At 40.2% G+C, this 13,997-nt stretch overlaps 1 protein-coding gene across 2 annotated transcripts; it reads left to right on the top strand.

Moving 5' to 3' along the window:
• Nucleotides 1–2,922: 2,922 nt before the first annotated feature.
• actb2 (actin, beta 2) lies at nucleotides 2,923–13,581 on the top strand. Of its 2 annotated transcripts, none has more exons than XM_061974013.2 (6): nucleotides 2,923–3,063; nucleotides 11,300–11,429; nucleotides 11,501–11,740; nucleotides 12,040–12,478; nucleotides 12,549–12,730; nucleotides 12,808–13,581. In XM_061974013.2, exons 2-6 carry the CDS (start codon nucleotides 11,307–11,309, stop codon nucleotides 12,949–12,951), a joined length of 1,128 nt encoding a protein of 375 aa, XP_061829997.1. In that variant the 5' UTR covers nucleotides 2,923–3,063; nucleotides 11,300–11,306; the 3' UTR covers nucleotides 12,952–13,581. The 2 variants fall into 2 exon arrangements, with proteins under 2 accessions (XP_061829997.1, XP_061829996.1); XM_061974012.2 differs by lacking the exon at nucleotides 2,923–3,063 and adding an exon at nucleotides 10,082–10,239.
• Nucleotides 13,582–13,997: the final 416 nt, after the last annotated feature.

Genomic DNA, 13,997 nt, shown 5'->3' with positions numbered 1-13,997 from the left:
TTTAATTTTCTTTCCATGATGGCACATGAGGCCCCGCCTCACCTGCCTCCCCTGACTGCACGTCACTGGTGTGTGTATATGTGTAAATAAATGAACACTGAAATTAAAGTATTTTTATATATATATATATATATATATATATATATATAAAATTAAAGTATTTATTTTATATATATATATATATATATATATATATATATATATATATATATATATATATATAAAATTAAAGTATTTATTTTATATATATATAAATGATAAATGGGTTATACTTGTATAGCGCTTTTCTACCTTCAAGGTACTCAAAGCTCTTTGACAGTATTTCCACATTCACCCATTCATGGCGGGAGCTGCCATGCAAGGCGCTAACCAGCAGCCATCAGGAGCAAGGGGTGAAGTGTCTTGCCCAAGGACACAACGGACATGACTAGGATGGTAGAAGGTGGGGATTGAACCCCAGTAACCAGCAACCTTCCGATTGCTGGCACGGCCACTCTACCAACTTCGCCACGCCGTCCCCTCTATATATATATATATATATATATATATATATATATATATATATATATATATATATATATATATATATATATATATATATATATATATATATATATATATATATATATATATATATATATAGATGTGTGTATATATATATATATATATATATATATAAAAAATAAATACTTTAATTTCAGTTAATTCTAGCTATAAATATACTCCTCCCCCCTTAACCCTGCCCCCTGGCCCGCCTCGCCCACCCTGACCCCGCCCATCTCAAACCTTATTATTGTTAGTAAATTTGAAAAATAAAAACATTTTCACATTGTCATCATGGGGTATTGTGTCTATAATTTTTAGGACAAAAATGAATGGATTTCATTTTGGAATAGGGCTGTAACATAACAAAATGTGGAAAAAGTGAAGCGCTGTGAATACTTTCCATACTTTACATACTTCACACTTTGGAAAGACGTCACAAATTGGACAAGTTCCAAACGGCTTGTTTGGAGGAAGTGTGAAGGAAGGCAAGATTGTTTTATAAATATCTCTGCCATGCCTACATAGTTTTTCTTTCAAATATTCAAGATCCCAAATACACAGAAACAGATACCAATAGGTAAGAAAAAATTGTTTTGCATTATAGGTCTCACTGAAGAGGGGTAAAAATTAACCCCCTTTCATCTATACTACTAAATTACTCATCTCATTACGAAAGGATTAACCTCCTCGTTTGCATATTCCAGTGGCGGAACAGCAAGGGAAAGAGAAGTGAAAGTTTAAGGTGTGGCTTCCCCTGTAACCACACACACATAAGTAAGAAAATGCATGAACACTAAGCATAGCTCACAGACTTAACAAGACAAATACACACAATGACGTACACGTTATTTCATGTCCCTGGGGCGGGGAGAACTGTAGATTGCATCCCATGTGACCAGGCTTGCATTCCTTAGAATGTTGCCATGTGACAAACCTAAAGATCTCCTTTTATGGATATCAGATTTAACACAAAGAAGGGCGTGGCCAGCAATGTCATACACATGCTGGTCAACAAATGCACTTAACCCTACCAATCCAAATAAAAACAAAGCAAAATGATGGATGAAGGTGTGATAGTCTTGTGGCATGTCAGCATTTGCCCAGTTGTCATCCAAAAGGAATGCCAAATTACTTTCGAGTGAAGATTAAAAAACACAACACAGCACAAATATTGTCACACGCTGCAATACTAGTTTATAAAATGTTACTTACATCTTCCTTGGCCTTGCTGTTAAAGGCTCTATGTTGACATTGCAGATGTGGCTATTTGCTATTCAAATGCTGTTTCCTTTGTAAGGCCAGCTCCAGCTTTCCTCAACTAAAACCATAACCATACCTATTAATTGTGATCATGTTACAGTTGACGGATCTCATACAGTACGTCACACTCACATCAAGTCTCTAGACAGCAACTCAACGTTACACAAGGTGTTGGAATGTTTTTTTTTAGTTTTTGCTTTCTTTTAATAGAAAACTTACTTTTTAACACAAGTAATTTCTATAACAAGCAACTCAAACAAATGTTTGATATACCCTCTGCGTTTTTTTGGCTTGTTTTTTGTAGGCTTTGGATTTTCATACATATTTTTCCTTCAAATGTATAAAGCTATCTTTCATTAAAAAAAAAAAAAAAAAAAAAACACGATATTATATGGACGTGGACTTTGTCCCACCATAAAAAAGCAATGTGTGTACTTTGCCAACTTCTATTTTTTAGTAACAACTCAATAAAACAATATAAAAAAGCAATATGTGTAACTTTCGAACTACAATTTGCAGTAACAAATCAATTAAACTGTGAAGAGTAAGGGTTGGACTGGGGGGATGGAGAAATAACTAAAACGATGCTTTCATTGTGGCCGTTCCCCACTTCCGCTTTGCCCAACTTCCTGCCTCCTGCGCCGTCCGCTGTCCCCTTTCCTTATATGGCAGGGACCAACAGCCAATCAGAACAGAGCTACTTGCGACACCGCCAGCCAATCATAGGTGGACATCTTGCCCATTCAAAGAGAAACAAAGTAGCCCAGTTTTTAAACAGTAATCAGATGATGAATCACGTTGTTGGCACGCCAAATATTTAGAATATTTGTAGTGGAAATGTTTACTTTGTCAAGAGAGTTATTAAAATAAAAATAAAAAAATACACGCTTTATACATTCGGTGTATACAAGTTGACAAGCGTGGATATTACAATATTATTTTCACAGGATCCGTGAACGCAACATAATCGTATTCAAATAGAAACACAAATAAAAGCACGGCAAAACAACACGCAAAATAAATAATAGTTTGACATTGACGTTTCGTCAGATAGAAACGTAAGTTGGTGTCATGAGGGTATGAAAGAGATGAAAGATGCTCGTCTAACGTTACAAAGCCCTCTTTTATGTGTACGTCACATCGAAGGTATAAATTAATCGTGATTTAACTTTAATTCAGTACTTTGACGACCATCGCCCTGCAACTCTCTCCTGCCGGGTTTCAGCGCTTTGAGCAAGCAAACAAGCAACTTACGAGGTAATATATATATATTTTTTTTTTTTTTTTTTTAAGCAGTAAGAGTGAATACATAACGATCAAAAAGCTAAAAAAAATATTTGACCGTAATGGATAAATGTTATGTTGCTGGGCGTTTGTCAAAGATAAGAAGTTTTGAACTGTCATATTATGTTGGTTTTATGTAATATATTCGCATTGGACAGTGTAAGGAGGAGGTCAAAGTGAAAGTGTGTCATTCACTTGTGTTGTTGGATGGATAAATGCTATGTTTTGGGCTTTTGTTAAATATGCTTGTTTTTTGTAAGAAATGGACATTGGTGTAGGATAACTTTGGTGTAAAGACCGCAAGGATGATAGGTCAAAGAGAATTTGTGTTAAGAGGTCAAAGTTAATGTGTCGTTCACTTGTGTTGGATGGATAAATGTTATGTTTTAGGCTTTTATTAAAGATAAAATGTTGTCTTATGGTGGTTTTGTAAGAAATGTACATTGGTGTAGGATAACTTTGATGTAAAGACAGCGTAAGGATGAGAAGTCAAAAGTGAATTTGTGATTAGAGATCAAAGTGGATGTGTCTGTCATTCACTTGTGTTGGATAGATAAATGCTATGTTTTAGGCTTTTATTACAGATAAGAACTGTTATTTTATGGTGGTTTTGTAAGAAATGTTCATTGGTGTAGGACAGTTTGATGTGAAGACAGTGTAAGGATGAGAGGCCAAAGTGAATTTGTGTGTCATATTCACTTGTGTTGGATGGATAAATGCTTTTTTTTTTATTAAAGATAAGCTCTGAACTGTTATTTTATGGTGTTTTTGTACGAAATGTACACTGGTGTAGGATAACTTTGATGTAAAGACAGCGTAAGGATGAGAGGTCAAAGTGAATTTGTGTTGAGAGGTCATAGTGAATGTGTTGGATGGATAAATGCTATTTTTTAGGCTTTTGTTAAAAATAGGATGCTCTGAACTGTTATTGTATGGTGTTTTTTTGTAAGAAATGTACATTGGTGTAGGATACTTTTGATGTAAAGACGTGTAAGGATGAGAGGTCAAAGTGAATTTGTGTGTCATATTCACTTGTGTTGGATGGATAAATGCTATGTTTTAGGCTTTTGTTAACGATAAGAAGCTCTGGACTGTTATTTTATGGTGGTTTTGTATAAAATGTACATTGGTGTAGGATAACTTTGATGTAAAGACAGTGTTGGGATGAGAGGTCAAAGTGAATTTGTGATGAGAGGTCAAAGTGAATGTGTGTCATTCACTTGTGTTGGATGGATACATACTATGTATTAGGCTTTTGTTAAAAATAGGAAGCTCTGAACTGTTTATGATGGTTTTTTTTTAAATGTACATTTTGATGAGAGGTCAAAGTGAATGTGTGTCATTCACTTGTGTTGGATGGATACATACTATGTATTAGGCTTTTGTTAAAAATAGGAAGCTCTGAACTGTTTATGGTGTTTAAAAAAAAAAAAAGTACATTAGTGTAGGATAACTGATGTAATGACAGTGTAAGGAAGAGAGGTCAAAGTGAATGTCTGTCATTCACTTGTGGTGTCGGATGGATAAATCATGTTTTAGGCTTTTGTTAAAAGATAAGAAGCTTGAAATTGTTATTTTAGGCTTGTTTTTTGTATGAAATGTACATTGGTGTAGGATAACTTTGGTGTAACGACAGCAAGGATGATAGGTAAAAGTGAATTTTTGTTGAGAGGTCAAAGTGAATGTGTGTCATTCACTTGTGTTGGATGGTTTAATGCTATGTTTTAGGCTTTTATTAAAGATAAGAAGCTCTGAACTGTTATTTTATGGTGGTTTTGTAAGAAATGTACTTTGGTGTAGGATAACTTTGATGTAAAGACAGTGTAAGGATGAGAGGTCAAAGTGAATGTGTGTCATTCACTTGTGGTGTTGGATGGATAATTGCAATGTTTTAGGCTTTTGTTAAAGATAAGAAGTTCTGAACTGTTATTTTATGGTGGTTTTCGTAAGAAATGTACATTGGTGTAGGTTAACTTTGATGTAAACACAGTGTAAGGATGAGAGGTCAAAGTGAATGTGCGCGTCATTCACTTGCGTTGGATCTTAGGACAAATGCTCTTCATTTTAAGAGAATTTACATTTGGAAAAAATAGGAATGCTCCCATCAGAGACAGATGGCAGATAATAAGCTGCAGGTTATCCCACCATGCTTGGGAGTGTCAGGGAAGGTGTGTCTTCATCAAATAGAATAGCAATAATGGGTTAATTATATGGTCAGTTGTACCTTGTATTCATTAAAAAGGATTTGTGAGTTTTGGTTGCGTTAAAATGCTTTTTCTTTTTACTTTTCGGGTCTGAACTGAAAGGAGTCTGTTGTCAGTTAATGTTTGGGGGAGGCATTAAAAACAAGGCCCTAAGCTCTGCATGTGTTTATTATTACATCAGTTTGGTCATTAAAGGGAGAGGGTTCCCTTGTCCAACTGACAAAAGTGGGTCATAGTTGTATTGTACACCTAGTTTTTTTCTTTCATACTAACTTGTCTCTTTGTCTCTTTAATGAGAACTGATGTCATGTTACTGGGACAGGCTACCTTGATGGCCTGAAGGAGGCGGGGGCTTGGAAGTAAAAGATCCATTTGGGCTTTTAATGGGAAGCTAATCCAATGGGAGCACATACAACTAGCCAGCTGGCACACACACACACACACGTGCACAGCTGGTAAACTGGCCTTGGAGTGAGCCCATCGCCGTGGTGACCCACAGATCAATGACGCTGCAGAGGAGCAATCTATTGGCTGTATGATGAAAGCACGAGTAAGGGAGGCAGGAAAGGGGGTGGGGGTGGTTGGCTCTAAATGGTGTTTCCTTGTGACCAGCCACAGATGGCAAACAATGGGTCAGTGGGTTACATTATAACATAATGCAGGATGCAGTGTACAACGATATTTAATTGTCATCGATGCAATTAGCTGTGACCATTAAGTAATATTACATTGCACATCTTGTTGGAGCAACAGGCCTTTTTTTATATAATGCAAATCCTGCTGTTTTGCTGTTTGGTATTGGGTTTATTAATGTAACCTGTAGTGTTACTAATACTTTCACTTTTGTTATATTAGGTATGATGATGCATAACATCTAAAATTAGACCGCTTGCAAAGTCAGATTTCATTTAAAGGCTCTTTGACTAGTGTTTTGTTTGTCCGTTAAAAAAATCTACCGAACACACTTATCTCATAGAGGGTCTTTGATAGGAGCTTTTTTGGACCATGTCTTTAAAAATAGTGTAGTGGTCCTGTCATTTAGTGCTGGAGCATAGCTCAAGCTGCATTCGGGCGGAAGGTGGGGTACACCCTGGACAAGTCGCCACCTCATCGGAGGGCCAAAACAGATAGACAACATTCACACACTTGGGCAAATTTTTAGTTGGCCAATCAAACGATCCCCAAGTGCATGTCTTTGGAGGTGGGAGGAAGCCGGAGTACCCGGAAGGGAACCCATCCAGTCATTGGGAGAACATGCAAACTGCACACAGAAAGACCCGAGCCCGGGGGATTGAACTGTTTGCCATCCATCCTTCCATCCATCTTCTTCCGCTTATCCGAGGTCGGGTCGCGGGGGCAGCACATCCTTTAAACAGTACTGTGACTTTAAACAGTAGTGTGACCTGTCATATAAAAGGATCTTTGAACACAAATTTCACAGGAGGTTTTTCAAAACAGCATGTCCTGTCATGACCTTTGATTTTTAGAGTACCGTATTTTTCGGACTAAGTCAGTTTTTTTCGTAGTTTGGCCAGGGGGGCGCGACTTATGTGTGAAATTATTAACACATTACCGTAAAATATCAAATAATAATAATTAGCTCATTCACGTAAGAGACTAGACGTATAAGATTTCATGGGATTTAGCGATTAGGAGTGACAGATTGTTTGGTAAACGTATAGCATGTTCTATATGTTATAGTTTTTTGAATTACTCTTACCATAATATGTTATGTTAACATACCAGGCACGTTCTCAGTTGGTTATTTATGCGTCATATAACGTACACTTATTCAGCCTGTTGTTCACTATTCTTTATTTTAAATTGCCTTTCAAATGTCTATTCTTGGTGTTGGGTTATCAAATAAATTTCCCCAAAAAATGCGACTTATACTCCAGTGCGACTTATGTTTTTTTCCCTTTATTATGCATTTTCAGCCGGTGCGACTTATACTCCGGAGCGACTTATACTTCGAAAAATACGGTACATTTTAAACTACTTTGAAACATTTTCAGCCTATATAAGGGATAGTTGAAGAGTATTTGGAACATCTTTAAATAGCGTGCTCCTTTTATACAGACGATTTTTGGCTTGCCTTTTTTGTTGTGATCTTTGACCATTATTTATTAGAAGGTCCTTAAACAGATCCTGTCATACAGAGCAGTGTTTTTCAACCACTGTGCCGCAGCACACAAGTGTACCGTGAGATTGTTTGGTGTGCCGTGGGAGATTATGTAATTTCACCTAATTGGGTTAAAACATTTTTTGCAAACCAGTAAATATAATCCGCAAATGTGCCGTTGTTGAGTGTCTGCTGTCTAGAGCTCGACAGAGTAACGTGTAATACTCTTCCATATCAGTAGGTGGCAGCAGGTAGCTAATTGCTTTGTAGATGTCGGGAACGATGATGATGGTTTGCAGGTAAAAGGGTATCTAACACTTAAACCAAAAATAAACAAAAAGCGAGTGCCCCTAAGAAAAGGCATTTAAGCTTAGGGATGGCTATGCAAAACGAAGCTAAAACTGAACTGGCTGGAAAGTAAACAAAAACAGAATGCTGGACGACAGCAAAGACTTACAGCGTGTGGAGCAGAGGGCGTCCACAAGGTACATCCATCCGTACATGGCAATCAACACCAAAATAGTAGCGCAAGACAAGAACTAAAACACACACAGGAAAACACCAAAAAACTCAAAATAAGTCACAGCGTGATGTGACAGGTCGTGACAGTACACTTACTTTTGAGACAGAGCTATATTGATGCATGGTTGGTTATGGTTCGAATTAATATCCAACAATTGTGAGAACGACTTTTTACTGTCAATATCGGCTGCTAAGTTTAATTTTTTAGTTTTTCTGCTGGTGGAGTACCTCTGCATTTTTTCAATTAAAAAAAAAGTGCCTTGGCTCAAAATGTTGAAAAACACTGATACAGAGGATATTTGACTAGTTTTTGAATACATTTCAAAACATATAGTGGCCCTGCTTTATAGAGGAACTTTGTGTTTCTCTATAGCAGTAGGTCCTAAAAATAGTAGCCACTCGTACAAATGTGAATAGCGAGTGCAGAATTATTAGCTATCTAAAAACATAAACCCCAAAACACTTGCTTACTATCAATAATAGTTTAATTGAATTTATTACAAGGAATATAATTGATTAGTGAACAGACGACTAAAAGGAACAGGAAGTTATGGATGAAGTAAGGCAGGGAGTGGCCATGCTGCAGAACACAAATGCTTCCTCATGGTCCGGCTTGGCAGCCTGGCAGGTTGGTTAGCTCGCTACTTGATGACCTCACCGCCAGTGTGTCGCAACACTTGAGTTCACTGGTAAACATGGTGGATGTGTGTGCGTGCGATTACATATTGTTTGGCCGACACTGGTCAGCACAAAGCGGGGTTTTGCTCTCAGAATGCAAACACACATGCACTGTCATCAGAACGGGCTGCTGCTTATTATTGGCTGTCGCCCTTTGAATTGCCCACTCATATAAGCACGCCTGCTTTACTGCTTGGTCACTCATTGGCTTTTATGATGCTGATAATTTGCACATTTGGGTGATCATTGTACACATCATTAGATTCAGAGTGTATAAGTAGTAAATTGTGTAATTTAAATTACATATTTTATTCAGAGCATTTGCATCCAGGTTTGTACACACACAGTTATGGCATGTGAGGAGAGTCTACTCAGGGCATGTATGCCCGGCAGTTTGGCTGGTTGAAATTCCCTGAAAGGTGTTAACAACATGCCACTTAAGCGGCCACATATAAATATCATGCATATCCGCTGACAGCTCGTTGTCATGGTGTCAATAACCACATCGCCCACTCACGTCCGTGGAAACCTTCAGGACGCTCCCTTTTGTCTGGTTAAACATTTCCCAGCCAATCCTTGTTATGCCATTATGGCGCCGACAATGGAGGAGGAATCCCTAATATCCAAAAGGTAGCATTATTACGTGAGGGGGGGGGAACTTTTTGTGAGTTGAAGGCCTGTAAATGAATAAGTTGTCTCTGGACCTTTGCCCACCTCAGGCATGCTCCTTTTGAACCATAACAATGACAATTAGGACTCAGTGCGACTGATTTGCACAGTCTAGTTTTCTTTTGCTGTAGGTGTTTGTGTGATTTTGTCACACTGGCTTTTATGAAAATATTTGTTGAGTCACATGAGGACATGCAGCTATGATAAAAATCTAAACGTGTGAAGCGAACCAGGACACAAAAACTGGGCAGACATGGTCAACTTGTTGCAATGCATTATTAAGAGGAAGTGTTAAAGTAGGAAGATGTAGCCAGTCTCACTTTAAATACCTGCATGCTACTTGTGTCTGACAATGGAGGCCTGCTTAAAAGTTGTTTACAATAGCTAACTACTGGTGCAAAACATTTTGAGTTAACGTGCACGCTAAAACGACTGCAGTCATGTGATCACTTTGATAGTAAAGGTATGAGTGTCATGTGTGGTGACTCCATGCAGTGTCACAACGTTGTTTCATCAGTGTTTACAATATGTCCATTTTAGTAAAAATGTAGTTCATTCTTTGTCAACGGAATGTGTAAACGATGATATAAAGGGATTATTCTCGCCATGTTGTCCACATGAAATCCATTCCCACTTGATTTTTGTTCATCTTTTTTTTTTTTTTTTTTTGCAATGGTCGCCTCCCTCGCGCTTCTCTCGCCCTCAACATCGCGAGAGCTCCGAGCAAGCGCGAGCGTGCGGCGACGTGCTTGCTTTGCATGACGCCGGACCAATCAGAAGACGCGATTTCCAAAGTTTACCTTATATGGCTCGAGCCGGGCCACTAAGGCGGTATAAAAACCACGCGCCCTCCACGAGCTGATTCACTCTGAGCGTCGTCACACGCAGCTCGTGCGGGATATCATTTACCTGAAACCAGTTTCCCTTAAAGCGAAAAGCCCCCCCCACCTTAAGGTAAGGCGACATATTATGCATTTAATTAGCATTTGTAAAGGCCGCACACGCTTAGTGTCGTAGATTAGTGTTTGAATGTAATTTACTGGCGACCACGATACTTTGTCTAAACAAAATGCTGTTTATAAGACTTGAAGTTATTCTCTATTTTGACGCTAATTACAATGCACCCCCATTTTGGGGCTATTTAAAATGTACCTCCATTTTGGGGATATTTACATTGCTATTCTACGGTGGTTCTATCACAACTTTACTGTAACCGGCTTATGGTAAATGCGACTATGTGAGCGCTTAAAGTGGTATTTGACGTCGCGGCTTTAGTCTATGTGCTTAGTGGTTCTTATTGAGCGGGGTGGTATATTCTGGAAAATATGGGGTGTCTGGACAAGTGGGTGCTCCCTTTGTGCTCGCTGCAGCGGGGTGTGACCTACTTTAGCTTGTTAGCATTAGCCACATCTTGCCGCCACCGCCCTGACAGTATCTCACTTTGACAGTCGTTTATTGCTTTAAATTGCGAATTTAAGAATTTGATTTAATTGTATGTTAAACTGCTTCGTTTAGCTACTGAACATGACTGCGTAAAATGCGTAGCTTGATGGATAGTGTCTCATAAGGCGTGGCTTTCAGGAAATGGCGTCGCTCATTGATGAACACATGACTCAAAGCCGGTTAAGATGGCGTCAGCTTATTAATGTGCTTCCTCGAATCATTTTTGAATGACGTGGTTTGAGTAGGCTTTGAAAAAATTGGGCTGTGTAGGTTGGAACAATGAACTAGAGGGAGTGGCCGCCGTGGCACCGGTTGTCTTTCTGCTCTCAGTACTCTGCCGCCCTGGCTGAGCGCCATGACAGCCGGTAACGTAAAGCTGCTCAAAACCCAACCATGCCCTTATATGGTAACAAGTGCACACAGCGCCACTTCCTTTTGTCTGGCCACAAGAATGTGTGCTCGCGCCCTCCCCCTAGCGGCGACTGGGAGACTTCCTCTTCCCCAAGCAGGAAGTGAAAGCTTGATGTATAGATGTGAATGTTGGCTAACGCTTTATTAATTTGATTTTCAGTTCAGCCATGGAAGATGAAATCGCCGCACTGGTTGTTGACAACGGATCCGGAATGTGCAAAGCCGGATTCGCTGGAGACGACGCCCCACGTGCTGTCTTCCCCTCCATTGTCGGCCGCCCCAGACATCAGGTATTTTTATTTTATTTTACAACTTATTGGAAACTTTTTGGGACACTGGCACTAATAAGTGTCATTTCTAGGGCGTGATGGTCGGCATGGGTCAGAAGGACAGCTACGTTGGTGACGAGGCCCAGAGCAAGAGGGGTATCCTCACCCTGAAGTACCCCATTGAGCACGGTATTGTGACCAACTGGGACGACATGGAGAAGATCTGGCATCACACCTTCTACAACGAGCTGAGAGTTGCCCCCGAGGAGCACCCCGTCCTGCTCACAGAGGCCCCCCTGAACCCCAAAGCCAACAGGGAGAAGATGACCCAGGTATGCACACACAAACCAAGCGCGTTACAAATATTCTCCTTTTCCGTTCTTACCCTTCTACTTCCTCCCCCTCCAGGATCTCTCTATGAGATGATCTATCATCAACAGGTCTCTTGACTGTGTGCCTTTTTTCCTCTAAATTATTTTTTTTTTTAGCCAAGTCTGACATGCACAAGTGTGGAAGGAATGTTGAATTTCTGCACCTTGTTTACTAACTGGAGTTAATGCATGCAGAAATGCAGTGGTCACTGAAAGTTAACTGGACATGCTGTTGATCTTAAATGTTCTCATTTCCGCAGATCATGTTCGAGACCTTCAACACACCCGCCATGTACGTTGCCATCCAGGCCGTGCTGTCCCTGTACGCCTCTGGTCGTACCACCGGTATCGTCATGGACTCCGGTGATGGCGTGACCCACACAGTGCCCATCTACGAGGGATACGCCCTGCCCCACGCCATCCTTCGTCTGGATCTGGCTGGCCGTGACCTCACAGACTACCTCATGAAGATCCTGACAGAGCGTGGCTACTCCTTCACCACCACGGCCGAGAGGGAAATTGTGCGTGACATCAAGGAGAAGTTGTGCTACGTCGCCCTGGACTTCGAGCAGGAGATGGGCACCGCCGCCTCTTCCTCCTCCTTGGAGAAGAGCTACGAGCTGCCCGACGGACAGGTCATCACCATCGGCAATGAGAGGTTCCGTTGCCCCGAGGCCCTCTTCCAGCCTTCCTTCCTGGGTAGGTTCTTTCCTCCACAGCCTTGACTAATCTGACGTACACACCTGCTAATGTTGGCTTGTTCTCTCAGGTATGGAATCCTGCGGTATCCATGAGACCACTTACAACAGCATCATGAAGTGCGACGTGGACATCCGTAAAGATCTGTACGCTAACACTGTGCTGTCTGGTGGCACCACCATGTACCCCGGCATCGCTGACAGGATGCAGAAGGAGATCACTGCCCTCGCCCCATCCACCATGAAGATCAAGGTGAGCACAGGCAACGATATTAAAGTCAAGAGTTGTACCTATGACAATGTGCTAATGATTATATATCATCCCTGCAGATCATTGCCCCACCTGAGCGTAAATACTCTGTCTGGATCGGAGGCTCCATCTTGGCCTCTCTGTCCACCTTCCAGCAGATGTGGATCAGCAAGCAGGAGTACGACGAGTCCGGCCCCTCCATCGTCCACCGTAAATGCTTCTAAACAGACTGTTCCTCCTCCCCTTTCCCCAACCAAAATGCCCAACATTTTCAGCTCTGTGCAAAACGACCACACATTCATACATACTCGAGCGCAGGGCCTATGACCAGATCATTGGCATGGCTTCGTTTAGTTTTTGGCGCTTGACTCAGGATTAAAAAGAAACAAATAAAACTGGAAAGATGATAACCGTAATGTTTTGACAAGGTTTAATAAAGCAGCCCAGTGAAATGTACTTGCATCCTGGGACTTAAAAATGTACATGTTTTTTTCTTTGAGTCATTCCAAATGTCTAACTGCATATGACATGATTCCAAATGTTAACTGCATTGTTCAGACACGTATTTGCCTCTGTGAAGGCTGCCCAGTGGTTGGTGCATACTTAACATGGTGGTAGTATCGCTTGTATGTAAATTATGTCTGGGTTTTTGTACTTTCAGCCTTAAAAAATCTTGGTCCTTTATTTTTTTTTGTTATGCAAATCCCAGTTGTGACCTGTTCCACCGCCCCCTGTTGGTTGGTCCATCCCCCAGGGTGGTGGGGTAAGAGGTCTAGAGGTGATGTGGGGTAATGTGGGGTGCCAGACAAGTACACTGACTATCCCAATAAAGTGCACATGTGTTCAGACCAGAATGTAATTGTTTGGAGTCTTATTTTAGGTACTGAAGGGTTTGCCATTTGTATTCAAGCTCAAACGTTTATAACAATTTATTGCATTACATCCAATTAAGAGCCATGTTTTGCTATATTTGCAGTTGAATTAATTTATATATACTGTACATATCCAAGTATTGGCTGAAATATACAGAGTTGAAACAGTTTTGTGCATTGTATCTAGTCTTAACTTTAATATTAACCATCTTTGTATAGCCCAAAGTTTGGGGGGGAAAAAGTCTTAAGCTCCCCAACATATTTAAAATCAGCCAACATAAGGAATGCAGTTACACTTTTCAGCCAGAAGATGGCAGTAATCACTAACATTACAGCTAGACTAACTTAAACGTAAAGCTTAGCAAAGTTGAAGTAGACAGTCTCACTGTTATGAAGTT

This window comes from Nerophis lumbriciformis, linkage group LG22 (genome assembly GCF_033978685.3).
Source record: "Nerophis lumbriciformis linkage group LG22, RoL_Nlum_v2.1, whole genome shotgun sequence".
Lineage (NCBI taxonomy): Eukaryota > Metazoa > Chordata > Actinopteri > Syngnathiformes > Syngnathidae > Nerophis > Nerophis lumbriciformis.
The sequence above is the reverse complement of the archived record's forward strand: the minus strand, read 5'-3'. Positions and strand labels throughout refer to the sequence as shown.

Coding starts and splice junctions, on each gene's coding strand:
- actb2 (XM_061974013.2), top strand. CDS start 11,307: ATGGAAGATGAAATCGCCGCACTGGTTGTTGACAACGGATCCGGAATG. Junction 11,741..12,039: donor ACAGGGAGAAGATGACCCAG/GTATGCACACAC, acceptor TCATTTCCGCAG/ATCATGTTCGAGACCTTCAA. Junction 12,731..12,807: donor CATCCACCATGAAGATCAAG/GTGAGCACAGGC, acceptor TCATCCCTGCAG/ATCATTGCCCCACCTGAGCG.